This window comes from Sinocyclocheilus grahami, unplaced genomic scaffold (assembly GCF_001515645.1).
Source record: "Sinocyclocheilus grahami isolate Dianchi unplaced genomic scaffold, SAMN03320097.WGS_v1.1 scaffold28.1, whole genome shotgun sequence".
Taxonomy (NCBI): Eukaryota; Metazoa; Chordata; class Actinopteri; order Cypriniformes; family Cyprinidae; genus Sinocyclocheilus; species Sinocyclocheilus grahami.
This window is the reverse complement of record NW_015505207.1, coordinates 1,811,399-1,839,050: the sequence shown is the minus strand read 5'-3', so window position 1 is coordinate 1,839,050 and position 27,652 is coordinate 1,811,399. Positions and strand designations below refer to the sequence as shown.

General features: G+C 39.4%; 1 protein-coding gene across 1 annotated transcript in view; it reads left to right on the top strand.

The window, feature by feature from the left end:
• Positions 1-27,652, top strand: part of LOC107569973 (sodium leak channel non-selective protein) — a 115,485-nt gene that overhangs the window by 78,859 nt on the left and 8,974 nt on the right. The window contains exons 18-36 of the mRNA XM_016256153.1: positions 8,242-8,378; positions 8,637-8,778; positions 9,074-9,147; positions 14,852-14,953; positions 15,083-15,152; positions 15,246-15,337; positions 15,761-15,883; positions 16,055-16,111; positions 18,211-18,331; positions 18,925-19,056; positions 19,440-19,607; positions 19,963-20,067; positions 20,161-20,267; positions 21,971-22,091; positions 23,298-23,396; positions 23,488-23,581; positions 26,941-27,047; positions 27,129-27,203; positions 27,387-27,506. Of these exons, the coding sequence (XP_016111639.1) occupies positions 8,242-8,378; positions 8,637-8,778; positions 9,074-9,147; positions 14,852-14,953; positions 15,083-15,152; positions 15,246-15,337; positions 15,761-15,883; positions 16,055-16,111; positions 18,211-18,331; positions 18,925-19,056; positions 19,440-19,607; positions 19,963-20,067; positions 20,161-20,267; positions 21,971-22,091; positions 23,298-23,396; positions 23,488-23,581; positions 26,941-27,047; positions 27,129-27,203; positions 27,387-27,506 (2,046 nt within the window). The remainder of the gene's footprint in view (positions 1-8,241; positions 8,379-8,636; positions 8,779-9,073; positions 9,148-14,851; positions 14,954-15,082; positions 15,153-15,245; positions 15,338-15,760; positions 15,884-16,054; positions 16,112-18,210; positions 18,332-18,924; positions 19,057-19,439; positions 19,608-19,962; positions 20,068-20,160; positions 20,268-21,970; positions 22,092-23,297; positions 23,397-23,487; positions 23,582-26,940; positions 27,048-27,128; positions 27,204-27,386; positions 27,507-27,652) is intronic.

Sequence of the window (27,652 nt, the reverse complement as noted above, 5' to 3'; positions counted from 1 at the left end):
TTCCAGCATTCACCCAGACCCATTTTCATCCTTTCAGCAGGCCCATTTTTTTCATGATAGGGTTTCAACATGAAATCAAAATTGACCTTATTTACTTTGACACTTTCCTGGTCTTATTATGCACAATTCATCAGTTTGCGTTTTTCCAAAGAATAAAAAAATAATAATTTCTTCATTATCTTTCATCAAAATGTAATTACTTACTCATTCCCTTTCAGTTGATGTCACCTAGGTTGTGCAGACCAGAATTTGATCATATTATTTCAACACACTTTCATGATATTTCATGAGGTTTTTACAATTTCATGAGAATTTGTACAATCATATTTATGTTTTTGTTCTGCTCATGTCCAACTGAGTGTTAGATTTAGGTGAAAACATTAAAAAAATTACCTAGAAATCATATTGAAGGGGTGGTAAATTGAAATGGGCAACTTACAAATTCTTATGAGTTTGTGTTGCATATTGTGATTTATTTATGTTTCATGTAAATGCATTAACCTGATTGGTTTAACATAAGAGCCTGATAAAAATGCTCATTTTAGATGAAAATTCCAGACGGCACTTAGAGGTTTTTGCATCTGAACTCTTCATTTGAAGAGTTTGGTTCCAAAACGCTATACATCCATTTTGATTAATTAGAGTAAAAATGTGTTTTCTTTCATTAGAAAGTCACAAGATGAAAACTATTTTCTGTTTCAAACTTTCACATAGCATCTTTAGGTTATAATAACATTAAAAATTCAAATCCAGATTTTGGTTTTCAAATATTTATTATAAAATCTTATTATTTTTCCCCCAAAATGCAATAAATCCATGACAGGGATTTTTTTCTTTCCAAAATGCAATAAATCCATTGAATCAATATAAAAGTTATTTTTCATATTGAAACTGTTATACACAACATAAGTTGATCCACATATGACAGCCTCTGAACTTGGTCAATACTAATCTTATATGCAGGCACTGGACTAAAAATACATTCAATCAGTCATCGCTCCAAAAAAGAATTCAACGGGTCATCTTGTTAATGCTATAAATTAATTACAACAATAAAAGAAAATGTCATCATGAACATACATGAACAACAATATCACATTAAAATTAAATTCCAAAATGACATTTCCCTTATATTCAACTTCCAAAAGTGCATTCATATTTGCCATGTTACATTCATTTAGTTGACTAGTGCTATATGCTGTATTAACAAAAACATTAATGGCATAAATAAAAACACTTGCACTGACAAGCTACGCAATATCGCGTTCATAATCGAATGCGACTCGTCTACGATTATGAATGCGATATTGCAGTGATCTACGGCTCTGTGTATTAAATGCCGCTCCATCTGAAAGCACGTGATGGAGATTTACTGTTCACAGAACCGGCTTCACTGATGGGATGCGCATGACAATCACATGCGATTTATTGTGCACCCCGAAGTTGACTGGCGTTTGTTGCGGTTTGGAAAAAAAGGGAGAAAACATGACAGAATAACTCGGCGGATATCACATTTTGCGTAAAATTAAAAACGGACTTTCTTAAAGGGGTCATATGATGCGATTTCAATTTTTCCTTTCTCTTTGGAGTGTTACAAGCTCTTGGTGTATAAAGAAGATCCGTAAAGTTGCAAAGACTAAAGTCTCAAATCCAAAGAGATATTCTTTATAAAAGTTAAGATTCAAGCACGCCTTCCTAATACGGCTTGTTCTAACACGCCCCCACATGTCTACATCACAATGTGGGAAGATTTGCATAATGCAGCCCAAATGTTCATGCAAAGAAAGAAGGCGTAACTTTTATTCTTGCTGTTGCCACCACGGCCATGTCGTGGAGACACTGTGTTTCGTTGTGAAAGCGAAACTACTTTGTTTGGCCTTCCAAAAGAGGACATGACTAGAAATCAGTGGTTAAGTTGTATTTACAACACTGTTCCAGAACATTTAAACCCAAATATTCAGATGTGTGCAGAGCATTTTATGGAGGACTGTTTCCTGATCCTGGAAGAGTAGACTACAATGCCGGCTGTTCTGACTCACAGACTGTAAGTACGTTTTTATGTTTAAAGAATTTGCCACTGATGATTTCGCGAGTTTTGAGCAGTGTAGAGTAGCACTTGTTGTTTGTCATTTCTCCGATCACAAATGCAGACATGGTTTTATGTTTAAGCGGCGCGATGCAATGCAAACGCGTAAAAAGACAGTATAAGTCATTATAATCCGTAATTATGTCCCCACTGGAAGCAACAAATGCCTCGTTTATAATGGGTTTTAGAAAGGAATATTTTTCAGAAAATAATGTGTTTTTTTAACCTTAAATTGCATAAACACATTTCAGTACACCAAATACACAAAATAATGTTCTTTTTAGCAGCATCATATGACCCCTTTAATACCGACCAGATACAATACTGATTTTGGCGGAAACTCATGTTTTGGAACCAAACTCTTAATTTCATTTGCCATACAACATGTACACAAGAGCTTTTTGAGGAACATCAGACGTTTTGCCTTGCCATGCTGTGCCACTCTCGCCATGCAAGTATTGCAAAGGTGTGCCTTTAAGAGGTATGGGAGTTTATAGCCTATGCAGCACCATGCCTCATTAGATACTAAATGAGAAGGAGAGAATGACCCCTCTAACCCTGAGCTGCTTATGGAAGTTCACCAAGTCTGGTGCGGAGTAGAGCAGCGCGCATAATGTATGTTTATCAGGCATGCTAGAACTAAATCGGCAGCCTAACTGAAATGGAACCTTAAAAGGTGACTGATTTGGAATGTTCTACTAACGGGTAATATACACAGAATGCACTCTAATAGTCTGGAGCAGGGGTCTCCACTGCTTTTTAAAACATTTATCTTCTTTTAACTTAACACAGTGTCTAAAAAAAACAGAATTTGTGTGTACATACTCATACAAAGATATTTACATATATAGTGCAGTCATCCTGCACTAGACCATATTCTCATATTCATGTCATTCCATTTAATAAATGTCAATGGGTTCCAGTGTTGTTTTGAGCCCCATTGACTTTCATTGTATGGACAAAATTCATTCATCCATTCATTCAAAACATCTTATTTTGTGTTCCACAGAAGAAAGTCATACGGTTTGAAATGCCATGAGAATGAATACATGATGACAGAATTTTCAGTTTTATGTGTACTATCTCTTTTATTGCTACTATATTTCAGACTGTTGACTTTTGAGCCTGACATGTCAAATATTCTGGTCCTTTTTAAAACCAATATGTGATTATGTTTGCCGACGCCGTCTCTGAAGATCACACTCACACACACACGCCGTTAGACATTATTACCTGTGCTTACATTAGCTCTCCACTGTTTTATGGTGACCTAACTGGAGCATAAATGTGTCTAATGGCCTGTTGAGTAAATTTGTGGGACGGTGACATACAGATTTGTAGACCCACCAATCACTCATGATGGTGGGAGCACAGCACACTATTATAGGCTCCTTTGTGAATGTGCCACAGACCACACAGCAATTGGTCAATAACCCGGACCCTTGTCTACTTGAAAGGTGGGGGACTTGGAGAATAGCCTAGTATGGTTCACCTGAGCCTGAAATTGGAAGAATGTGTGAATAGGAGTGAATGGATCAGCCTAATGTGTCCCAAGGCCAACACATTCATTTCAGATGCACGGCTCCCACATCTGTGATTTATGGAAAATGCTACATATGATTCATCATTATGAAGAGCTATGGCCATATGCCATTTTTACAAAAAAAAAATGCATTACACGCAGACCTTTCACAAGCCATCAGGGGGAAAAACCATACAGCTAGCTACAGGCAATCATGTAGAGATGCAAATCAGCATGATGTGTTGCACTGTATGCAATGTATGTGAACCCATATCATTTTGCCTATTTGATATTGATCTGTTTATTGATCAGGGTGGATTTCACTTTCTAGCTGTGCTGATTGAATTTGGCTTTCCCTTCCTCTTCAGCACTCCCATACAATGTACTTACCACATCTCGAAAATGAAAATGAAAATTCTGTCATCATTTTCTCACCCTCACATCGATTCAAACCGGTATGGCTTTCTTTTTTTCTGTGGAACACAAATGAGATATTTTGAAAAAAAAAAAAAATCTCACTGATCTTTACATGCAAAGGGTTACAGTAGTATTATTTATATACTATTTTGTATTTTACTTTTTTCAATTAAAGTGCCCCTATTATGGATTTTTGAAAATTACATTTCATGCAGTGTGTAACACAGCTCTAAGTGAATGAAAACATCCTGCAAAGTTTTAAATCTGAAAGTGCACCCTGTATAAAGTTATCTCTCAAAAGAAAGAGTTGACTCTGAATCATTGAAACGAGTCGTTTTTAAAATGAATCCCAAGCCGTTTCATGTCAACATGAAACATTAGCATATTGCCTGCCCACTTGATGGTCTTTTCGCATTGGTCTGAATGAAAATGCAAATGTACTCTTTGCCACTAGGTGCGGCTTTTGGAGGTAACGCTGTACACAAAGTAGCACTGCGCTCATAAACGCTGCTTTATCAGGCATTACAGGCACGATGAAATTAAAATGAGACCAATTGGACCAATCACCGCAGATTAGCCTCTCGCAAAGGAGGGGTTTGGAAAAATGAATCGTTCAGTGAATCGTTTGGGAGTTGTTGAGCAAATAAGGTAAAAATAAATGCATATTATAAGACAATGAAAGTGTTTTTTGACATTGCATGCAATGGCAACAAGTTGTTGGGGACTACCAAAAAAAAAATATAAACATTTCATTACCCATAATAGGGGCACTTTAACATTTTATTTTAGTTAACACGATTAACAGATTGCAACTGAAGTTATGTATTCTTGTCACCATTATTAAAAGTCATACAGTTTTGGAAAAACTGAAACCATCTTTATTTTTGGGTGAAAATTTGCTTTAAAATATCAGTTACCTAAAAATATCTTCAAATTTTGAATCCATTGTGATTAATTGTACAAACACTTGTTTTAGCTACCAGATTGGAATAAACAGGGGGGCTGATGTGTGGCATTGCGAAGCTGGGAGGATTCTTCACGTTAGCTATTTATACTAGAGGGATGTAAATTGTGTTGGTATTAGTTAGGAGCGCCTTTTCTCTCTGCAGTGTTCCGTGTCGTGTGTGTCTCTGTGTGAGAGCTAATCAGAGGCTGTTGCCAAGTAAAGCGCAGAGTTGAAGCCACCCCGCAGAGTGCAGAGCTATTGATTGGAGCCTTGGGGAACTGTAAGGTTTCAAACACACACTCTTTTACAATAAAGTTGCCCTAAAACAAATTTAGACTATTTTTTGATTTTTTTGCTTCAGTGCAGACTAAACCGGTTTGTATGTTTTCCAGCAAGAAGCACAGCAAATGGTTGGTCTCCCTGTGTATTTTTCTCACTTAAGTAGTATTCTGTATCCAGCTTCTGCAATAGATGCAAGATTGCTGAGGGAAACCACATACACTGCTTTTGGGGATGTTTAAGGTCCAACAGTTCTGGTCAGGTGTTTTCTTTGAATTGGAGAAAATTTTATCCAATTTTATCCAAAAAATCTTTGAATCCTGCTATCTGCAGTTTAGGACCTAAGATCTGCCTACTGGGCCTAACAAAGGACCTCCCTCATGGCTTTAAAGGTACTCAGCTCTTGCAAATATTGCTACACTGTGCTCGCAAGTGTATTTTGTTGCAATGGATAATGACCATAACCCCTTCGGTAGCCCAGTGGATAAGTATCGCCAAGGGACTTATCCCTAACGAAGCCTACTCCACAGCACTAAGAGATAAACCCTTTAAGTTTCATAGAATCTGGGACCCCTTTCTTAAATACCTAGGTGTAGAGGCGGAACATATGTCATAAAAATCTAGCGTGGAAGTGATAGAGGTGAAGTTGTGTGTCCCCTCCCATTTATATATATATATATATATATATATATATATATAATTTATTTATCTTTATGTAGGCATATGTATATACTTATGTATGCATGGATTTGCGTTTGGCTAAACCTGTGGGTACTTATTCCTTTTAATATTTCTTTGATGTTTGTAGAATGTTATGTATTCTGTGATTTTATTTTTATTTCAGTTATTTATTCTATCCCTTCCTCTGTATTTTGCTGTTTTGTTTTTATTTTGTTGCATTATTATCATTGTCATTATAAATTATCCCTGTAATTGCTTAAAAATACAATAAAAAAAAAAAGTACTATTCTGAATATTTGTTGTGAACGTTTGTGGTATATAAACAATGGATTCCTGTTGAACTTTTCAAAATGGCCACAAACACTGGTCCAGACTGATTTTTATGCACTTTTTGGTTACGTCACGTTTGATTTGAGTAGGTGTTTACTCTCACCTCTATACATTGAAATCATCAAGATCCATGTTGAGCACATTTTCTCTTGGCTCAAGTATCCAACAGCATTGTTCTTACTGCAGACAGACTCTCAGCAACATTATCACATCCTCTCCACTGTAGCACTTCCAGCACAGAACACGACCTGCTGTCTGTAACTCTGAAAGAACAGCATGTGTTGCATTACAGAGGTCTGAATGTATGGCCAATTCGAGTGATGAATGAGAAAAATCATGAGTCATAATACAATAATATGATGCAATGACATTATTTGCATTTCTATTTTTTGACGGTTCCTCTTGGATACTCTTGCCAAATGCTTTTAATTTCCTGAAGGGTCCAGGTCAGCTGCTTATTTCCAACGGTAAGCTATCATCAAAGAACCTAATTTTGATGGCTCTTACTTCTAATCAGAAATGCATCATATATTTATCTACAGGCGTCCAGATGCACGCTTCCAGCAAAAGAGTTCCAATACTTTTAAAATATGTAATTAAATTAGGCCTAATTGCTCTCCGTTATTTTTTGACAGAAAGTCATTTCTGAATACATATTTCAGTTTTGCTGTGCTTCCCTTATACACATTGTGTTGAATTATATTATATTACAGTAGTGGTAGATAGCGAACCAATAATTGTTTGTGAGGAAATAAAATACAACTAACCATATACTCATGCGTAGTAGGATAGCAAAATAAATAGGCTTATACAGAACACTTCCCATATCCCATATCTTTTATTGTCTGATTGTCTGATCTTACAATGGCATTTATCTATGTATCTAGCTATGGTATTTTGACAAAAAATGATTGACACTAGGTAAAAGCTAGACAAATTAGAAAGATGCCAACATTACATTGTCGAAACCATGAACAAATCTATACAATTTACTGTAAATATATACTAAATTAAATATGGGTTCACTTGCAAGAAGGATAAACATGGTTTGTGCCAACCACTGTTTTGTGTCTAATAAATAAATAATACATTTAAATATTGGGTTGTACTGTTGGGTTTCCATTTGATGTCAGTGTAAAATGTGGATCCTGAAGCAAAACAAGTTGACAGTCAGTGTTGTTAATGGACGGATAACTGCATTGAGACTGTGCGCTGCTGCCATCTTTGGACAGCCTAGCAGAACAGCATTCTGTTAACATAACATTTTGCTTTTAAATCCTGCCAAAGGAACATCTTGTTCTCCAAAAAAAAAAAGAAGAAGAAGAAGAAGAATTTTAAATAATGAAATGTTTAAATAATGTTAAGAATTAAATAATAATTTAACATTTAAATTAGTTAGAAATTAGGGTTATTGTTTTAGTAAATCAAACTAATTAAATGTTGTTTTTTAATCAGTAGGGAATCGAGTGAATTTTTTTAATGTGCATTCATAAGCATGTTTAAAAAATTTGAAACAATCTGTCATCTCAGTTTTATCTTATTCACTTTAATTTATGCATCTCTTCTGACAGAAGAATGAAAAGGGATCTCTAGCGTGCTCCGGCCTAATCATCTGAGGCCTTTATGTTGCTTGATAGACATGAAGAAAGATAAAAGGTTATGGCACATAAAGTCAGTTAAGCCTCAGAGGGCCACATTAATTCAGAGCAGTGCACCATACAGGCTAACCCCTTCCTCTCTCACCAGCAGAAGTGAGGAACTGAATGTAAAATACACCATATTTGCATTCTGCTTGAATACCCGCTGAGTTTTCAAAAGGGGCAGTCAGAAGTAGAGATGGACAACTTATGTCAATTTTGGACTGTCCACCAAATGTTTTGAGGGCTATGTGTGAAAACACAATGTGGCCCCATCAGAGTCTCAGTTGAGTCACAGAAAGATAAATTTTTTTCAAGTGAGTCTTCTGGCTTCTCTCCACAGCTGAAACAGAGCGAAGCCAATGCTGATACAAAAGAGAAACTTCCTCTGCGATTACGGATCTTTGAGAAGTTCCCCAATCGACCACAGATGGTGAAAATCTCCAAGTTGCCATCAAACTTCACTGTGCCTAGAATCAGGTACTGTGTGCACTGAATGATACCTCATATCTTGTGATGTGTTGAAGAGAGAGAGAAAAAACTTACAATAAGGAGGCTTCCAAATCATATATATGAGACAGAGTGTAATTGGACTCTTTTGGTGGTGGCTTTTACTTACTTATTCCTTTACACTGCATGCCTCCTACTTTGTCCTCAAGAATCCTCTGAAAACGTGAAGTCCCTTGTGTGTTGCATGTGACTGTTTGGTTATGTGTGTGCTGTGGGCGTGTGCCGCAGGGAGAGCTTCATGAAGCAGTTCATCGACCGACAGCAGCAGGACCTCAGCTGTCTGCTCCGTCGCCTTCCCTCAGCGTCGTCCTCATCCTGCGACCATTCCAAGGGGTCTGCCATTGAGGATAATAAATACATAGATCAGAAGGTACCACACTCCATCACTCCCACGGTCTGCCCCCTCAATACACACAGGGACTGAACAATACATTCATGAATGTTCTGAAAGGAACAGATCTATTTCCCACACAACAAGACTTAAATAACCAGCAGTTACATAACTACATTTTGTTGATTACATTGGGATGTTTTTGTTTGCTGATATCAAATTCAGCTTTAGCCATATAATAATACCTGTTTGCAAATACATCCGTCTGAATTGTACTGTGCATTGATCTGTCTCCTGTGTTCATCTTACTATCTAAACTGCTTTTTCTTCCTAGCTCCGAAAGTCAGTATTTAGCATCCGGGCCCATAACCTCATGGAAAAGGAAACCACTGTCAATAAAATTCTGCGGTGAGCTTGTGATCTTCTCCCAGCATTTATAAGCTTTATTTATTTTATATAATTTTATATAATAAAAAAAAACAAAAACACATTCAATGACTGAGACTGATATTTTGCTTATAGTATGCACATCATAGCAAGGCTACAGATTTATTACAAATATAGTCGTTTAAAAAAATCAATGCTAATCAATTTTTCATAAGTGCAAACATATTTATAGTCATAATGTTTTGAAATTTTTATGTTCAGATAAATTAATTCAGTGTGTTATTAAATGAGACACTGATTTTTCCAGCAGCCTGAAATTTTAAAATAAATTTATATTAGGATATTTGGTAACACTTTACTTAAAGCCTTTATGTATAACGGTCATGCCCCTGGACTGTCTGAGTGTGTTTTTGCTCTCAGTGACCTAGTTTTTCCCTTGTCTGATTTTGTTATCTGATGCACCTGTGTCTCGTTAATTACCTTGTTATGTTATGTATTTAAAGTGTAGTCTGCCCCATGTTTGGTTCTCGAGTCTTGTGTTACCCCTTGGATTATCGTGATTAAGGACATTTGTTTGAGTTTACTCCTCGTCTCCTCGTTCCTCGCTCCTCAAAGTAGTGCAACCCTGACAGAAGACTCAACCTTAAAACAGAAGTATAACTGCGTGTTTCCCCTCCGTTTTTGTTTCCGTGTTTGTTCAGTGTTTTGTTTTCTGTTTTCCCCATGGATCCATTCGACCCCTTCTCCCGTCCAGAATATTTCCTCCTCCTGCTGGAGCAGGGGGAGAGATCGCTCGAGGGCCATGCCAGACTGTTTCTGGAAATCGCCCATCTCACCACCTACCTGGACGACACGCTCTGCGCGTTCTATGACGCCAGCCTGAACCCCGTGTTCAGAGCGCCGTCATCCGAAGATGGTCTTTGAGCGGATTTCGCCGCCTATGTGGAATGGATACTGGCGAGAAATGTGTCCCCATTCACCGTCTGTTCCAAGGAGGATCTCGCCAGTTCCACTCCGGACCAAGAGCCCGGCCCACCTTCACCTCGCTGTGCGGAGCTTAAGCCCGAGACCACCTTTGACGGAGAGCCTGAGGCTGCCGCGACCAACGAGCCATCACCGCAAGGGGCGACAGAGCTGAGGATCACCACGGAGCCGGAGCTGTTTGTGCTGTCAGACCAGGTGCGAGAGTCCAGGACTCTGACTTGGCCCGTCGACCAAGCGGCTCCACCGTGGCTCCTAGCTTCCTCCTCTCCGCCATGGCCCATCAGTCCACTGGCTCCATCAGGCTCCCTCGTCCCTCCGGTGCCGCCTTGATCTGTCGTCGACCACCCGTCGCCTCGGGACTCCATTTCTCCAGCTGTGCCTCGTCCCGCCATCCCTCCGGCTCCGTCAGGCTCCTCCTTCCCTTTGGCTACTCCTCGGTCCTCTGTCCCTCCGGCTCCACCGCGGCCTTCCAGAGCCCCGCCTCTGCATCGGTCACCTGAGCCACCTGTTCTGCCATGGTCCTCCGGATCCTCGTCGTCACCCTGGCTCATCAGCTCTCCGTCTCCGCCTCTGGCTCCTCCGCCCCCTGGAGTCGCCAGCCCTTCCTCCACCATGGCTCCTCCCTCCATCGGCTCCACCATGGGTCGTTATCATGGCTGTGGCCTTGGTCCCACCTGGCTCCTCCTGCTCCAAGTCCTTCCTGTCATCTCCCTGGCTCCTCCCTCTGCCTGATCCAGCCTGGATCCTTTTGTTTCCTCCATGGCTCCTCCCTCCATCGTCTCCGCCCTGGACTCTGTTTGTCGTCCTCTGCCTGAACCTCCACCAGTTTTGTTTGCCTGAATTCCTGCCAGCTCTTTGCCATCGCCTGTTTCCATCCCACTTCCAATCCTTTGTCCTCCTCCTAAGTCCCCCACCCTCCCACCCTTTGTTTCTGTGGCGTGAGGATGTGCCTTCCATGAGGGGGGCGAACTGTCACGCCCCTGGACTGTCTGAGTGTGTTTTTGCTCCCAGTGACCTAGTTTTTCCCTTGTCTGATGTTATCTGATCCACCTGTGTCTCGTTAATTACCTTGTTATGTTATGTATTTAAAGTGTAGTCTGCCCCATGTTTGGTTGTCGAGTCTTGAACGTCTCTATGTGCTACGTGTGTTTCCAGCCTGCCCTGTGTTAACCCTTGGATTATCGTGATTAAGGACCTTTGTTTACTCCTGAGTTCACTCCCCGTCTCCTCGTTCCTCGCTCCTCACAGTAGTGCAACCCTGACAATAACACATTATAAAAGTAGTTTTAATGCATTAGTTATGCTTTGTAATGCACCTTATAATGCATTGTACAATCTAATGAATAATTGTAACCACAGTTAATACATTATAACACTTATCAGTTCATTGTTACACTATGCATTTTAAATTCAGTTATAATTATTTACGACAAAATAATGTATTACAACGCAAATGATGAATAATTATAATGCATTATACCCTTTAATAACCCTTTATAATGCATTATACATAAAGGCTTTAAGTAAAGTGTTACCAGATATTTATTCATATTATAGATATGTGATGGGCCAGCAGGAATAGTAATAGAGCTTTGCTTTGTTCTCTGGCAGCTTTGGGCAAAAACACATTAATTCCTATGCAGGGTGAAAATGTTTTGATTTTGATCCTCCATTTCCATGATTTAGACTCCATGTTTGTCATCCAGCCAGCCCGGCAGTCAGAGCAGATAATGGCGTCTCCATATCAATATGTAATCCTTAGTGGGTCACCTGTGAGCATGAATGAACAAATTAATATTTAAAAATCTGGCAGCAATGCAGTCACATATTCCCACACTTTGCTTCAACCGCTCTCGTCTCAGTTGTTAAGTTTCAGATCACGTCGATGCCGTCCCCACCTCCCTTGTGTTATATACACACACACACACACACTCATACTACTCACCTTGTCCACCCCTCCTACTCCTGCTAAGCAGACAGACGGCACATTAGTAGCCATCCCACGTTGTCTGTGCTGTCTGGGGCATTCAGTCTGTCTGCATACACACATCCCTCATCAGCCAGGCACTCATCACTCTGAGTGGCCATAAATAAGGGCGACGTGTTCTCTTGAAGCTGAAATTGTCATTAGCTGTGTTCTGGTACATGACTCTGCAATTAATGGACAATAGAGAGGCGGTGGTGAGCAGACGGCTTTTCAAAGCATACATAGATCAGCACTGATTTAGCGCATAAACAGCCAATGGGATCACAGCGGCGGAACAATCTCCCAATACTGATTATAGCAACAGCCTCACCAGTTACATTTCATCTCCAGACATAGCTTTGAAAGATTTGCCTTGAATAAACTGTCAGAAATCACCACAAGGGGCTTCTAGACTATTCCTTCTTACAGGTCTCTTGTTCTTTTAAATAGTGTTGCATTTATTTATTTATTTTTGGTTTTATACAAAGACTTGTTCTGCATGTTTTGTTACCTGTTCAAGCAGTTGTCACAAACACAATATATGGGTCATCTTCAAAGAACAATGCCGTTTGTGTGAAAAAAATGCAGTTAAATTACTACTGCTGGAAATACAGTAAATTCAAATCTCAAGCCCAAAGTAACTTAAATATATATAGTGATTTTATTTCAATTTAGTTAGATTTGTTTCTACATTCCATGAAACTGAAATGTAATGTGATGAATGAGTAGAAATGTGATATTCCAATCAGTTACATTTAAAGATAAACTTATGGTTCATTTAATTCAGTTCATTATGTGCATTAACATTAAACTTTATAGCATGATTAAAATAAAAATTTAAAGAGTTAAATCAACCAAATATTGTGTCTAAATTCAGTATGCTGTTAAATAAATCAGTATTAACTCATGGGAAAACACAAATGGGGTCACTTGCTGAGAATGTCCCACATGCATACAGAAAGTTACTTTGGTTTAAATGGAGTCAACTGAGTGATCATCATCTACGTTTTGTAATTTTTGGCAGAAGTGGAAGTGGAGCCTAGTAGATATGTAACCTCATATACCTATACTAAGTATGCCAAATTTTTCCTAGGAGATTAATTCCCTCCTACTGCTTCATCTTCTCTTCACTGTTAGCCTGAATTTTTAGTGCACCACAGGTCACATTTGACCACTCTGAAAAAAGGATTAATTAGTTTCCTCTCTGTGGGTGCCCCGTTCCTTAGAACTGTTTCCACCTGCACAACACAGTGTTAGCTAATAAGAACCATCTGCTGTGTCGAATGTACAACATCATACATGACAGACAATAGCGACATAGCTTAAGGGCTTTTCACTGATGATCTTCACACAATCCTATACATTTACAGTATGTGTAGTAAAACTTATTTGCATTTGTAGTACCCCCAAAAATGAAAACCTTTTGCGTTTGTAATGTGAATTATTTCTAAGTGAAAAAATAGTGGAAATAATTTAGAGTGGCACTTCAAAATGGAGATAGTTGTTCGATTTTGATGAATAAACTGCTTAAATGAGTCATGCACAGCAAGACTAAGAAATTAAATAAAAGCCCATTTGGATTTAATGTTGTCTTAAAGGGGTCCTATTATTCTCTTTTACAAAGTCTTGATTTTGTTTTGGGGGTGTACTAGAACATGCTCTCATGCTTGGTGGTTCGAAAAACGCATTATTTTTCACATAATTTACATTATTAAAATACTTTTCTCCCCATCCTGGCACAAACGGCTCGATTAGTTCCAGCTTTGTTGAAAGTCTGCCTTTCCGAAAAACAAAATGTTTTGTGATTGGTTAGCTGTCCCAGTGCGTTGTGATTGGCGAACAGCTTAGACGGTGTTTCAGTACTGTCACGCCCTTGCTCCGTCTTTCAACAAAAGCTTTTTGGCGAATCCGGCAGGCACTCTACTCCCTCATGTTGAGGAAGCTGTCCTCAGTAAAATGTGCAGCACACAATAGCAATAGCACAGGGTTATAATGCTCAGGGACAGAGTTAAAAAATAAATTGCAACCATTGTTTCCTGACATCATCCGCTTTCGGAAGCCCAAACATAGACGCTTGGGCACGGAGGTGAAACAGCGTTTCAGGCAGTCGCGCACCGGACGAGAAGCGCAGCGTCGCGCCACATCTTTAAAGTTTAAATACATTATTTTCTATGAGTGTAGGCACACCGGCGGCGCCGTTCGGCATCTGTCCGCGGCGCCCAGCTACGTCGTGTTGTACTTATACGAATTGTTCTAGACATGCCGAAAATTTGAAGCTACAGCACAGCAGTTCTTTCTCTTGGTTTTCTTTGATGCACTAACTCTGCAGCAGCACTTCTTCTTCGTCGTCTCGTCTGATGCACTCACTCAACCAAGCGTTCTAACCACAACCTTGCCCCTCCCCGCCCCCCAACCATTCGAATTTCTGTAGGCGGGAATTATTTTGAATGATATTCTAATGGGCCGCTTTGTGATATCACAAAGCCCGGAAACCAATGCTCTAGTCCAAACGAGCTGTTCGTTGTAGTTCTTGAAAAGAAAATTTCATTTTAAAAACTTTTAAAAACGAAATATCTCCCTTTGGAGTGAACTTTGAGATTTGTAACTTTCTAGATCTTTTTTATGCCCAAACATACACACTACACACTGACTAAAATTAAAAAAGTGAAAAAGCATAATAGGACCCCTTTAATATTGGATGGAAAATAAAACAAGTGTCATGGATGCATTTTTTCAAAGAATACCACACTGTTTGTGTCGTATATTTTTTTTCAGATCCTGCACTGAGCAACGTATGATGAGTGGCTCTTTTGAGGGTCAGCCAACAAAAGAGAGATCCATACTCAGTGTCCAGCACCACATCCGCCAAGAACGCCGGTTAGGAAAGCACATTAACATGCTTTCACATACTCATCTATTTAATTTATATAAGGATCAATGGATGGATTTATAGTCATAAAATGCACTACATTATGCTAGTGTGTTAACCTGCTCTTTTTGGCACAGGTCCCTCAGACAGGGCTCTACCAGCCAGAGAATCAGTAGAGGGAAATCCCTGGAAACACTCACTCAGGATGTGCGTACACACACACACAGATATCACCGATTAATAGCTGACAGCACTATCTGTGACTATCTGTGATCTCTGACATGTGTGTGAACTCTTCAGCACTCCAGCACGGTCCGCTACCGTAACGCCCAGCGGGAGGACAGTGAAATCAAGATGATACAAGAGAAAAAGGAGCAGGCTGAGATGAAACGGTATTTCTGACACTCCATACACTTGCCTTGGCATGCGGTCAGTCGAACAGATCTTATCCCCCCAAACAAAACATGCCATGTGGGAGTTATTACACCATATCTTTCTCTTCTACTGTATGCTGATGGTGGCATAGTGCCATCGGTGTATGACAACAAGACATATTGCAGGAAAGCAAAGCTTTTGTTTTAGGTCAGCTGTATTTGTTTGCTGTGTTCAGGGGGCAAGGAGGGACTGTAAAAAAGAGATCAGATCACATTTTAGCTGATTTACAGATACAGTACACAAAAAAAACTAGTAAGGTCCCTTCTGTGCATCCTATATCTTTCTATCTTTTCCATACTTTAATAAAACTAATAAAAGCAGTGTTTGCTGAATATGAGATTTCAAAATGATTTATTGAGCCCAGAATTTATTTTCCCCAGAAAAGTCCAAGAGGAGGAACTCCGGGAAAACCATCCATACTTTGACAAACCACTCTTCATTGTTGGTAGAGAGCATCGCTTCCGAAACTTTTGCCGAATGATTGTGCGGGCCCGTTTCAATGCGTAAGACCAAAGCAAATACAAATCCACTGCAGTATATTATGTTACAGTAGCATTTTCATACACCTCAATGAGATGACTAATCCTTTTGTACCATAATCACTGAAAAAATGCCTTGTTGTTTCACAAACTGTTGTGTGTGTGTATGTGTGTTAATGGGCTTTTTATGAATAGGTTAAAAACGGATCCCAATACAGGCGCAGTGAACAGCACAAAATACCATCAATTATAGTAAGTCCATAAATGTTTAGGGCCGTCACGCCATGATAACCTGGTAATATACACAATTCAGTATATAAAAAAAAGATTGCAGCTTACACCGGCATCTTTCTTTTGTAATAAATCATCATTTAAAATTGATGTAATGTAAATTAAATAATAATATATTATTTCAATTGTAAAAATATGAGTACATTAGGTAACACTTTATTTTACGGTGTCCTTGTTACAGGTTCCATGTACTTACTATTATAATAACAATAAATTATACATAATTACATGCAAGTAACCCTAAGGCAAACCCTAATCCTAACCATGTAGTAAGTACATGTAGTTAATTAATATTACTCAGTACTTAAATATATAATTACACTGTAACAAGGGCACCTTAAAATAAAGTGTAACCGTACATTAATTATGAAATAATGGAAAAATACAAAAAATTAAGAATTTAGGGGAGAAATGTGCTTAATTGTCATGAAAATAATGTCAAAATAATGGTATTTCTTATTTTTTTCCTGAATATTTTTGGGGTTAAAATATGACCTGCACATGCTTTCTTGAGATTCCTCATTTATATGTCTGTTTTTATTCTAGAAATGTAATATGAGAATGGGCTTTGGAAAGTTTTGATCTGTAAGACACGCCAGGGTGGGTTAGTGCGGGATTAGATGGAAACTTTTGGGCTTCAGTGTCCTAGCAGGATTTCACTAGTTTCAAAAGATCTGCAAAATTAAAGGGGTCATATGATGTTGCTAAAAAGAACATTATTTTGTGTATTTGGTGTAATGAAATGTGTTTATGCGGTTTAAGGTTAAAAAACACATTATTTTCCACATACTGTACATTATGTACTCTGTATGTATGTGCTGTACATGTGGAAGAATTGACAAAAAAGCAGACTTGACTTGACTTGATTATTGTTTCTCTTTTATGCCCCGCCTTTCTGAAACGCGTAAATTTTTACAAAGCTCATCATTCTGAAAAGCGAGGTCTGCTCTTATTGGCCAGCTATCCAGTGCGTTGTGATTGGCCGAATACCTCAAGCGTGTGACAGAAATGATATGCCCCTTACCATACTGTGATGGCATGTCCCGGCCGGAGCGACGATTCAAAAACATAAAAATCCATTACAAATGAGGCATTTGTTGCATCCAGTGGGGACATAATTACCGATTACAATGACTTATACTGTCTTTTTACGCATTGCATCGCGCCGCATAAACATAAAACCATGTCTGCATTTGTGATCGGAGAAATGACAAACAACAAGCGCTACTCTACACTGCTCAAAACTCGCGTTTGAATCGTCAGTCGCAAATCTTGTAAATATAAAAAACTTACTTACAGGCTGTGAGTCAGAACAGCCGGTATTGTAGTCTACGTCCTACGTAAAATGTGCTGGACACATCTGAATATTTGCATTGAACTGTTCTGGAACAGTGTTGTAAATACAACTTAACCACTGATTTATAGTCGTGTCCTCTTTTGGAAGTCCAAACAAAGTATTTTTGCTTTCACAATGAAACACACTGCGTCACACACGCCGGGCTAGAGTGAGCGGCGGCGGCCGGTGGGCTTGCGGCAACCACATGTGACGACCCCGGGCTGGACTCCGCTTCGTCCACGGTGAAAGCCGATCCGGCGATCCACAGCGCGAAGTTGATGTATTTCCTCAGCGATCAGCACGGATAAGCTCTAGGCATGACGAAGCGGATATCATCCTCTTTTGGAAAGCCAAACAAAGTAGTTTCGCTTTCACAACGAAACACACAGCGTCTTCATGACATGGCGGCAGCAACAATACTACAGCGAGAATAAACATGTGGGGGCGTGTTAGAACGAGCCGTTTTAGGTAGGCGGGGTTAACTCTTAACTTTTATAAAGAATATCTCTTTGGATTTGAGACTTTAGTCTTTGCAACTTTGCAACTACAGATCTTCTTTATGCACCAAGAGCTTGTAACACTTCAAAGAGAAAGGAAAAATTGAAATCGCATCATATGACCTCTTTAAGACAAAGTTATGTAAGCTCAGACTGAAGTGTAGGAAGAATGCACATTTAACCTGCACTAAACCTTGCATGTGTATGTGTCTGTGTGTGTTCTCCAGTGATTTACTGGGCTTGGTAACCTATCTGGACTGGGTGATGATCGTGGTCACCATCTGCTCTTGTATTTCCATGATGTTTGAGTCCCCTTTTACTAGGGTCATGCATGTCCCTACCCTGCAGGTATTCTAAACCCAACTGGTCACCATTCTATCCCACATGCACATCCAACTAACTTTTTTACCCTGTAAATGTTCCTCCTATCTTTCCTGAAGGCTGGTCATCATGTCTCACTTTTGTTGCAGTCCAGCACTTTTGATTGCCACTCTGAACTAATTTTGCCCTTTTGAGCACATTTGATAATGATCCACTTTAGAGTTCATTTACAGTAAGTTGACTTTGAAAGTGAATGCTTTTAGGGTGCCTCTGTTTCAAAGATCTTGTACTTTACGAAGCAGAAAGTTGGGACTGATTGACCTGCCACTCTTGAAAGTCTTCGGTCTCTTTTTCTACACCACTGATTGAAACTCCACTTCAGACAGTCCAGGATGACCTGATCTTTACCTGATAAGGATATTTTCAAGAGCACAGAGAAAGATTTTTATCCTGGCGAGTTTTTGTGTTATGACACTCCCAGTCTCAATATCTTCTCTAACTTACCAGAAGACAAAGAATTGTTAGGACAAAGCTTGCAAACCTTTAGTTCAGTTTTTATAAAAAGCTGCTTTATGAAAAATTGTATTCTATTATACACTAAACCACCCCTTTCGCTGCAGATCGGAGAATTCGTGTTTGTCATCTTCATGAGCATTGAGCTGAACCTGAAGATCATGGCAGATGGTCTGTTCTTCACTCCCACTGCAGTCATCCGAGACTTCGGTGGCGTCATGGACATCTTCATCTACTTAGTAAAACTCCATTCTCAGCTCTCCTGTGAAAAACCCACTTTCCGACACATGTGAAAGGCAGCCTTCTAGCTGATTACTCACTTCTCTAATGAGGCTCTGAAGATTGCATTTTAATGACCCTAAACAGCGTTTTATTTAAATGACCCAGTCACGTCAATTTCATCCTGTTTACTCATTTCAGAAGAATTCTGCCTTACACAAACATTATTTGCATTTATACTTCCACTGCTGACTATTGCATGAGTAATACTTATTGCATTTATATTAATAAAGCAATATAAATATGCCATAAAAAATAATCTGTAGTTAGTGATTTCACATTCAAGATCAGAATTAAATGAAGAGTTGTGGCCTTTAAGGTGATATTTCTGCCTACTCTGTAGGTCAGTCTGATCTTTCTATGCTGGCTACCAAACAGTGTGCCTCCAGAGTCTGGTGCCCAGCTCCTCATGATGCTACGCTGCCTGCGCCCACTGCGTATCTTTAAACTGGTGCCCCAAATGAGGAAGGTGGTGCGAGAGGTCCTCAAGGGTTTCAAAGAGATCTTCTTGGTGAGTGAACAAATCATCCCACTTCCTGCCTGTAGTTGCTCAATAAAAGGAGAACAGAGATAGCTGGCTGTTTGTTAATTATTCTAAAATGTATATTTTGTGCATCATTTTTTCCTTATGCTTTCTTAAAAAAATAATTTTCAGTGTCTTTTTGCATCGTTTCAATAGATTATATTTTGGAACAAGAGGTTTGTCTAGGAGATTTCTTTATGGACCTTCTTTATTAAAGCTTTGCTCCCCTTGGGTACTTTTCTTTGAGCTTATTATAGGGTTACTGTATATGAGAGTAATGCACTGACCATATTTTATGGGAAAGCCATTTTGCTTTAGACCGGATTATTGATTTCCCAAACAGGTCTCTATTCTTCTTCTGACACTAATGCTGGTGTTTGCAACCTTTGGGGTGCAACTCTTTGCTGGAAAACTTGCCAAATGTAATGATCCCCATATCTCCAATAAGGTACAATGTAATTCTTACAACTTTTCAAACTAAGTTCGGAGCGGAGGATCTTCTGTACTTCACTGAAATTTTGTGCTTTGTTGACTTTTTCAGGAGGACTGCCATGGCATCTTTAGAATCAATGTGAGCATTTCAAAGAACCTGAATTTAAAGCTCAGGCCGGGCGAGAAGAAACCAGGATTCTGGGTGCCAAGAGTTTGGTATGAAATGGAAAAGAATGTTCTCTATAGTTGTTGTTTTTTTTCACATGTTCAAATTTAGTGAACAATAATGCAATATAAAAATGTATTTTTGATATTTATTTGACTAAAATTTGAGAATTTGAAAGACATTTTTACTTTTTCACAAATGAATAGAATTCAATTTCATTTAAAAGCACAGAATAACTCAACACAAACTGAACCTGTCACATCTTCAGTGTTGAGGTCTTTTTGAGAAATCCCTGTAGTAACATCTCATCTGTGACAGCACAAACCAGTATGATAAATGTTCTCATCAGATAAACAGCACCACATTTTCATCATCTTTCAGATGTATTTTCCCCATAAGCAATAGTCAGTGTTGCAGTGCAGTTGTACGGTTTGTCGTGGGCACAGAGCAGGGGGCTGCTATATCCTTCCCTCAGGGATAAACACAAACAACACAATCATACACCCACACACCAATGAGTCTGTTATTGCTCTAGAGATGTGTAGCAACACAATGGCAAATTATTTGTGAGACGTTAAATAATGAAGACCAGCAAAAGACACACATGGGTCCATAGCCGTTCTAGAGAAAGCAAGTTCCCTTTCATGGGAACTTCGAACTGCGTCCTCTAGGGGTCGCTATGGGGAACGCCTCGTCGTGACCCGTGTCTGAAGCATACATTGAAAAAACACCAACTCGTTGGCCGGCGACAGCCATGACGTCACTACCGGTGCGACTCGAGTATAAATCGGCGCCGGGAGCTACACATCATTCACTTCTTCGTCTGAAGCTTGCGTCCGCAGCATGGCAAGAAACCTAGAGGACGCAGTGTCTCGTTCCCTACTCAGGGAACCATGGTTACATAAGTAACCTGAGACGGTTTCTGCTAATGCTGAATAATAGAGAGAGAGAGAGAGAGAGGTGGTTACTCTTTTATCTTTGAGCGCTTTGCGTGGTAACAGGAAAAGAGCAAGGCCTTTGATCCTCTTGGTATTGTGTTCATGTTCAGCCCATAGACCAGTGTGTCCAGTCCGCTCACACACACACACACAGGCAGATAGACACCATAACATTTTGGTACATTTTATACCTGAGATTATAAGAAGGGAACAGCTGAAGTTTTTTTTTTCCTCTTGTTTTTTAATGTTTTAAGAGCAGTGGTACTTTATCTTTAACTCACAAGATGAGTTGACAAAATTATTTAAGAGTCACATTTAAAAAATGCTTTCTGAGTGTTCTTGGTTTCATGTCATTGCTTTAAATGTGATTATAGCAATTAATGTCTGGTTCATATTTCAATAAAATAAAATTTTAGAGTCTTTAACATTTTTCCATTGTGGTATTATTTCCATGACCATTACATACTACAGTATAATTAAAATTATTCTTTGCAAATACATTGTATGCTTAAAATTATACTTTACACATATACTTTACATTTTAAATAATATGTAATTATTTTTCTGCCTTACAGTATAAGGTAATATAAGTAATAAATTTTTTTCATAACAGAAAGTTAGGGATTGGGGAGCAAGGAGAAAGTAAATGTGCTCATGAAAATCACAATGGAAAATAAAAAATTTAAAAAACATCATGCTTAATATTCCAAGATAGAATTGTAATTGTAATTCAAAAGAATTAGGGGTGACATTTTTTCTTCCTAAGAATAGACAGAAATAAAAATGTCAAATATCTCTTGAACTGCTCTTTTTAGGGCAAACCCTCGAAACTTTAATTTTGATAATGTGGGCAACGCCATGCTGGCTCTATTTGAGGTGCTGTCACTGAAGGGCTGGGTGGAGGTGAGAGACGTCATCATACACAGAGTAGGACCGGTAAGTTACTTTTATTAAGATACTAAACTGTATACGCGACCTCCCTTGTACGGGGTCGTGGTTAGTAGCAATTGCAGCGACATAAACTTTCAGGGTAGAGGGAGACAGCCTTCGCTCCAGCTCTTCCTGCAAAAAAGGGACCGGACATGAAGTTTTCAGAGGTCTGAACGAGGGTGCCAAAGGGTGCTCCCGGACCACCATAGTGGACATCACACGACCCAGAGACCGCGCCGTAACCTTCGTCGCTCGTGGCGTGAGGTCCGCCGCGGTGCGGAGTTCTCTGCGAACTTCCGGGTCGTGACCACCCTCGTGCAAGTCCCTCAGTGCCTTGGCCTGGTGCACTTGCAATCACGCCGTAGCGTGTAAGGCGGAGGCAGCTTCTCCACAGGTCGTGTAGGCATCGCTGGCCAGTCGAGTACCTACAGACCCGGGAGGGGAGGCACGGTTCTCCCTGCCGGTTGGAGGCGGCATTAGGCCACAGCTGCATTGCAAACGACCGCTCCCCCGAGGGGACCCTTGTAACCCCCTAGCTGCCCCACCATCGAGGGGGGTGAGGGAGGAGGATCCAGCAAATCAGTTTCCGGCAGTAAAAGGGAGCCGTCCACGACCTGTTGAGCTCCTCATGCACCTCTGGGAAGAAAGGCACCGAGGCGGGGCGCTGAGAACCAGCGTGGACCACCCCAAGAACCAATCGTGCAACCTTGAGGGCTCGGGACACGGTGAAAGACTTCACTCGAGCCCTACCCCTACGGTGGCCCGGGAAAGCATAGCCATTATGTCTGGATCCGATTCAGGCATTGCTACGGTCTCGGAGGAGAGCAGCGCAGCCGAATCTTCCCCTCCAGAAAGCGCCGTCCGCCAACACGAAGAGCTCTCCAAGAGCGCGCTGAACTCATTCAGTCTTCTTCTCTCAGTAGAGTAGTCAGGAGCAGAACGATGTGATCGCTCGGCTCCGAAGCGAAAAGCTGAATATGCGCTGCATCTGCTGCCTACTTATACTCACGCTGTGATCAGCAGCAGCTGGATGCAATAATCGCACGACAATGTGCATTGGCTCATTTAGTTTACACTCAAAGTAGATTGGTCCCTCTAAGCGAGATCCCAATTTCATCGTTCATCCGACGTGACGTCGAGAGTGACCGACTGAAAGGGAACTGGCTGATCATGACTGCACTGTTTAGGACCTTCGATTGTCTCTTAAAACAGATTCACGGCATCTACATCCACGTCTTTGTGTTCTTGGGCTGTATGATTGGGCTCACTCTTTTTGTTGGTGTTGTCATAGCCAACTTTAATGAAAATAAGGTATGGCATTTTTCATACTGTTAGATGATTAGTAGCTACAGTAGGTTTGTTGGCTGATCCCTGATCAGATGTGTTGGATGTTTTTGTTTAGGGCACTGCTCTTTTGACCGTGGATCAGAGGAGATGGGAAGATTTGAAAAGTCGACTGAAGATTGCTCAGCCCCTCCACCTCCCCCCACGTCCGGGTAAGTGCACTCTTGAGGTCTATAGAAATAAAATGTAAATTTTATTTCTATACATAAAAAACATAAAAATTATGTAAATCTGTTGTAGTTTGTGTGCCGTCATGTGTACGAGAATATAAAAGTAGCAAGAGAAACAATGTAGTGATATCTTTTAATTACGTTGAAGTATAAACTACATCCGTTTTTTCGATTCAAAGTCATAATACTCATATTTTCTCTGTCAAAGACATCTGAAGATAACTGAAGCTTCTTATTTCAAAAGGAATTTGAATCCTCCAAAATGGTCAAACAGCCACAAAGTGACATGTTGGTGGTGCACAGATAAACGTCACCAGAGCTGCAAGTGTATTATTCAGCAGCAGCCTCTCAGTCTCTCATCTCTTTTTTTCTCTCTATCCCTCCCTCCATCTTCCACTCTTCCTCTCCTGGCTAATGAGCCATCCCTGCTTTGCATGTGTTTCCTGAAGCATTTAATCAGCTCTCTTCTGCTGTAGTAGAGAACAAACTACATTTAAGCTTTCAGCGGTGGGTACACCCCCAAGGCAATCACACACTTGATAAAAACCACTCCACTTTTGAGTCAGAAGTTATAGCTGCCTGTAGTATGAATGACTTTGGGCTCTGTGGGCACCTCGGAGCCAAAGAGAGAAGAGCGATTCTCTCTGTGTCTCCCATAGATTGACTGACTGATTGATTTGGCAGTCGCAGGCTCTGCGGTGACGGCGGTGGCTCGTTATGTTTTTATGTTAGACTGCCGTTGGCTCGCCTGGAAACAGACACTTCAAAGACATGCTTCATAACAGCAGGAAAGAATAAACACAATTATCATAGTAGGCAATTATCCAGGCATATTTTATGTGGCAATTAGACACAAAATAATCCTCCAATCTACTGACAACTGTGCATATTTGATTTATATATTTTGAACCAAACTCCAAAAGCTGCAATGGACAGATTTTTGGTACTTTTCTATTCTTTTTCAGTCATTAAGTACATCTGAGTTGTTCAATTATCATTTTAACCAATAGGAAAACATGCAGCAGTTCTTTGTAAATTACAATAGAATTGTTCATCTATGCTGCCTTTGTAAACAATGGGCTGAACCAATGGCTTTTCGCTATCAGCATGGAAGCAGCGTGCTCTTCCTCCAGTACTGATAACTGAAATCTAATTTTGTTCAAACAAAACAAAATGCATTTTGTGGGTCACATTGCAAGTAACGCAACCTTTCTAATTAAATTTTCCCTCAAAGAGAGATCAAATTTGAATAATGGTTTACTTCCTTTCTTTTTTCTTCTTCTACCACTATCAAGCATAATTAACATCCGTATATTTAACCGGGCAGAGCAGTCTCAAACCTACTACTACTACTTCTATTTAACTATTTATTTATTTAGTTAGTTAGTCAGTTAGTTGGCCAGGAGAGGTGTGCTAAATATTTTTCTAAGCAATTTATGATTTTTCTTCCTGCAAAAGTGTTATTGTTAAAAGTAAAATCATTAAAATGCAGTAATTGAAACAAAGCTTAAATAAAATAAAATATAATTATTATATGAAAAACTAAAACTTAAAAAAAAAAAAAACAGAAATATTGCCTCGGCAACTAACTGAAATAAGCTGAAATTATTAAGTACTAAAATTATTAAAAATTTATAAATAAATATAATTAAATTTAAAAAAACTAATAAACATGATGAAAGCCCATAACCAAATGATTAAAACTTCAAATGAAATGCTTAAAATATAAAAATAATTTAAAGTATTGATAAATAATATAATACAATAACAATAATAGTAGTATAAATAATACTAAAATAACATTACAGCAATAATATTCATTGCATGCTATATTTATTTATTTAGTCATTTAGCAGACACTTTTATCCAAAGCGACTTACAAATGAGGACAATAAAAGCAGTCAAAACTAACAAAAGAGCAACAATATACAGTGGGTACGGAAAGTATTCAGACCCCCTTAAATTTTTCACTCTTTGTTATATTGCAGCCATTTGCTAAAATCATTTGCGTGGCTTCACAACAACTCTGTGACTGTTCTTGAATGGCCCAGCCAGAGCCCTGACTTAAACTCAATTGAGCATCTCTGGAGAGACCTAAAAATGGCTGTCCACCAACGTTTACTATCCAACCTGACAGAACTGGAGAGGCTCTGCAAGGAGGAATGGCAGAGGATTCCCAAATCCAGGTGTGAAAAACTTGTTGCCTCTTTCCCAAAAAGACTCATGGCTGTATTCGATCAAAAGGGTGCTTCTACTAAATACTGAGCAAAGGGTCTGAATACTTAGGACCATGTGATATTTCAGTTTTTCTTTTTTAATAAATCTGCAAAAATGTCAACAATTCTGTGTTTTTCTGTCAATATGGGGTGCTGTGTGTACATTAATGAGGAAAAAAAATTAACTTAAATGATTATAGCAAATGGCTGCAATATAACAAAGAGTGAAACATTTAAGGGGGTCTGAATACTTTCCGTACCACTGTATATATATATTATATACACACACACACACACACACAAAGAAAAACAAGTAGATAGAAAAAATAGAAAGCTAGTGTTTCTTTGTTTTTTGTTGTTTTTTTTAATAAAAAATAAAATAAAAATAAAAAAGTTAGAGTTAAAGGGTCAAATAAAGGTGGAACAGATGTGTTTTTAGTAGTTACTTGAAGATGGTTAAGGACTCAGCTGCTCGGATTGAGTTGGGCAGGTCATTCCACCAGGAGGGAACAGTTAATGAAAAAGTCAGTGAAAGTGATATTGTGCCTCTTTCTAGAGGGCACATAACTCTGAAGTAATGAATTTAGGTAAATGGGTGCAGAGCCAGTAAAAATATAAGAACTAAATTGAGAGATAGCTATAGAGAGCTGTGGACGGCAGTAGGCGGAGCTTCCTTTGTGCTTCCTGCCAGGTAGTCTGCCTCATGGAATAACAGAAAAATCAATACCTTAGTCAGCACTCGGCAGAGTAACCACATCAATTCCAACTCCATTGAAACCAGCTTCGAATAATCTGTCTGCGCTTTGTGTCTGTTGAAATGAACTTGTGATTACGGTGTATGATGAATGCCACTCAGACCTTTAGCTAAAAGACAGCAAAACGATGATGTAGCGGATCCTAAGCAATGCCAAGGGTAAAGCTCTTACCGAGTGCATTGATTGAACAGTTGAGATGATTTTCTCTCAGCGAGTCTATTAATTGATGATAAAGGAGAGCGTAGAGATTATTGTGAAGGTCAGGGAATTTTAACCAGGCCTTTGTTTTATAACCACAGCACCGGATCATTCAGAAAAGAACCAATTTTTTGTTCTTTCAAAGCTGAAATTCCTTCTCTTCCATTTGTAGAAAACGCTGGATTCCGTGCAAAAATGTATGACATTACCCAACATCCTTTTTTCAAGCGAGGTATTGCAGTGCTGGTGTTAGCACAGTCTGTCCTCCTGTCTGTTAAGGTGAGGAGGGTTACAGCAAAAACATTTTTGCTTTATTTCTGCACTGAAATGATAAATAATTTTTTTGTGTATGTGTTACAGTGGGATGAACTTCACCCGGTTACTTTTCCTTTGGCCACAATGTCTGTGGTTTTCACATTCATTTTTGTTCTGGAGGTAAAGCTGTTACAGTAGGCTATATATTTCCAATTCTGTTTGCTGTTCTTTCATGAGTCAGCCCAAGCAAAATTTCTTTCCAGCCACAAGAAAAGTTTTCAAATTCACCAGAGGCCTCACAGTTCATGAGGTCTTTCGTAAGTATTGTACGGTCATGACATAATTAAATTTCCTCTGCCGCAGGTGACTATGAAACTGATAGCTATGTCACCAGCTGGATACTGGCAGAGCAGGAGAAACAGATATGACCTACTCGTCACATCCCTGGGAGTCATATGGATCATTTTGCACTTTGCTTTACAGGTACACACTAAAATGTCATGCATTTTCAAGGGTTTTGTACCTTTTTGGCTTAATTATTTCAATTTTTATTGGACAATTACAGTAAGGCAACAGCAACACACGCCTTTTATATATATATATATATATATATATATATATATATATAT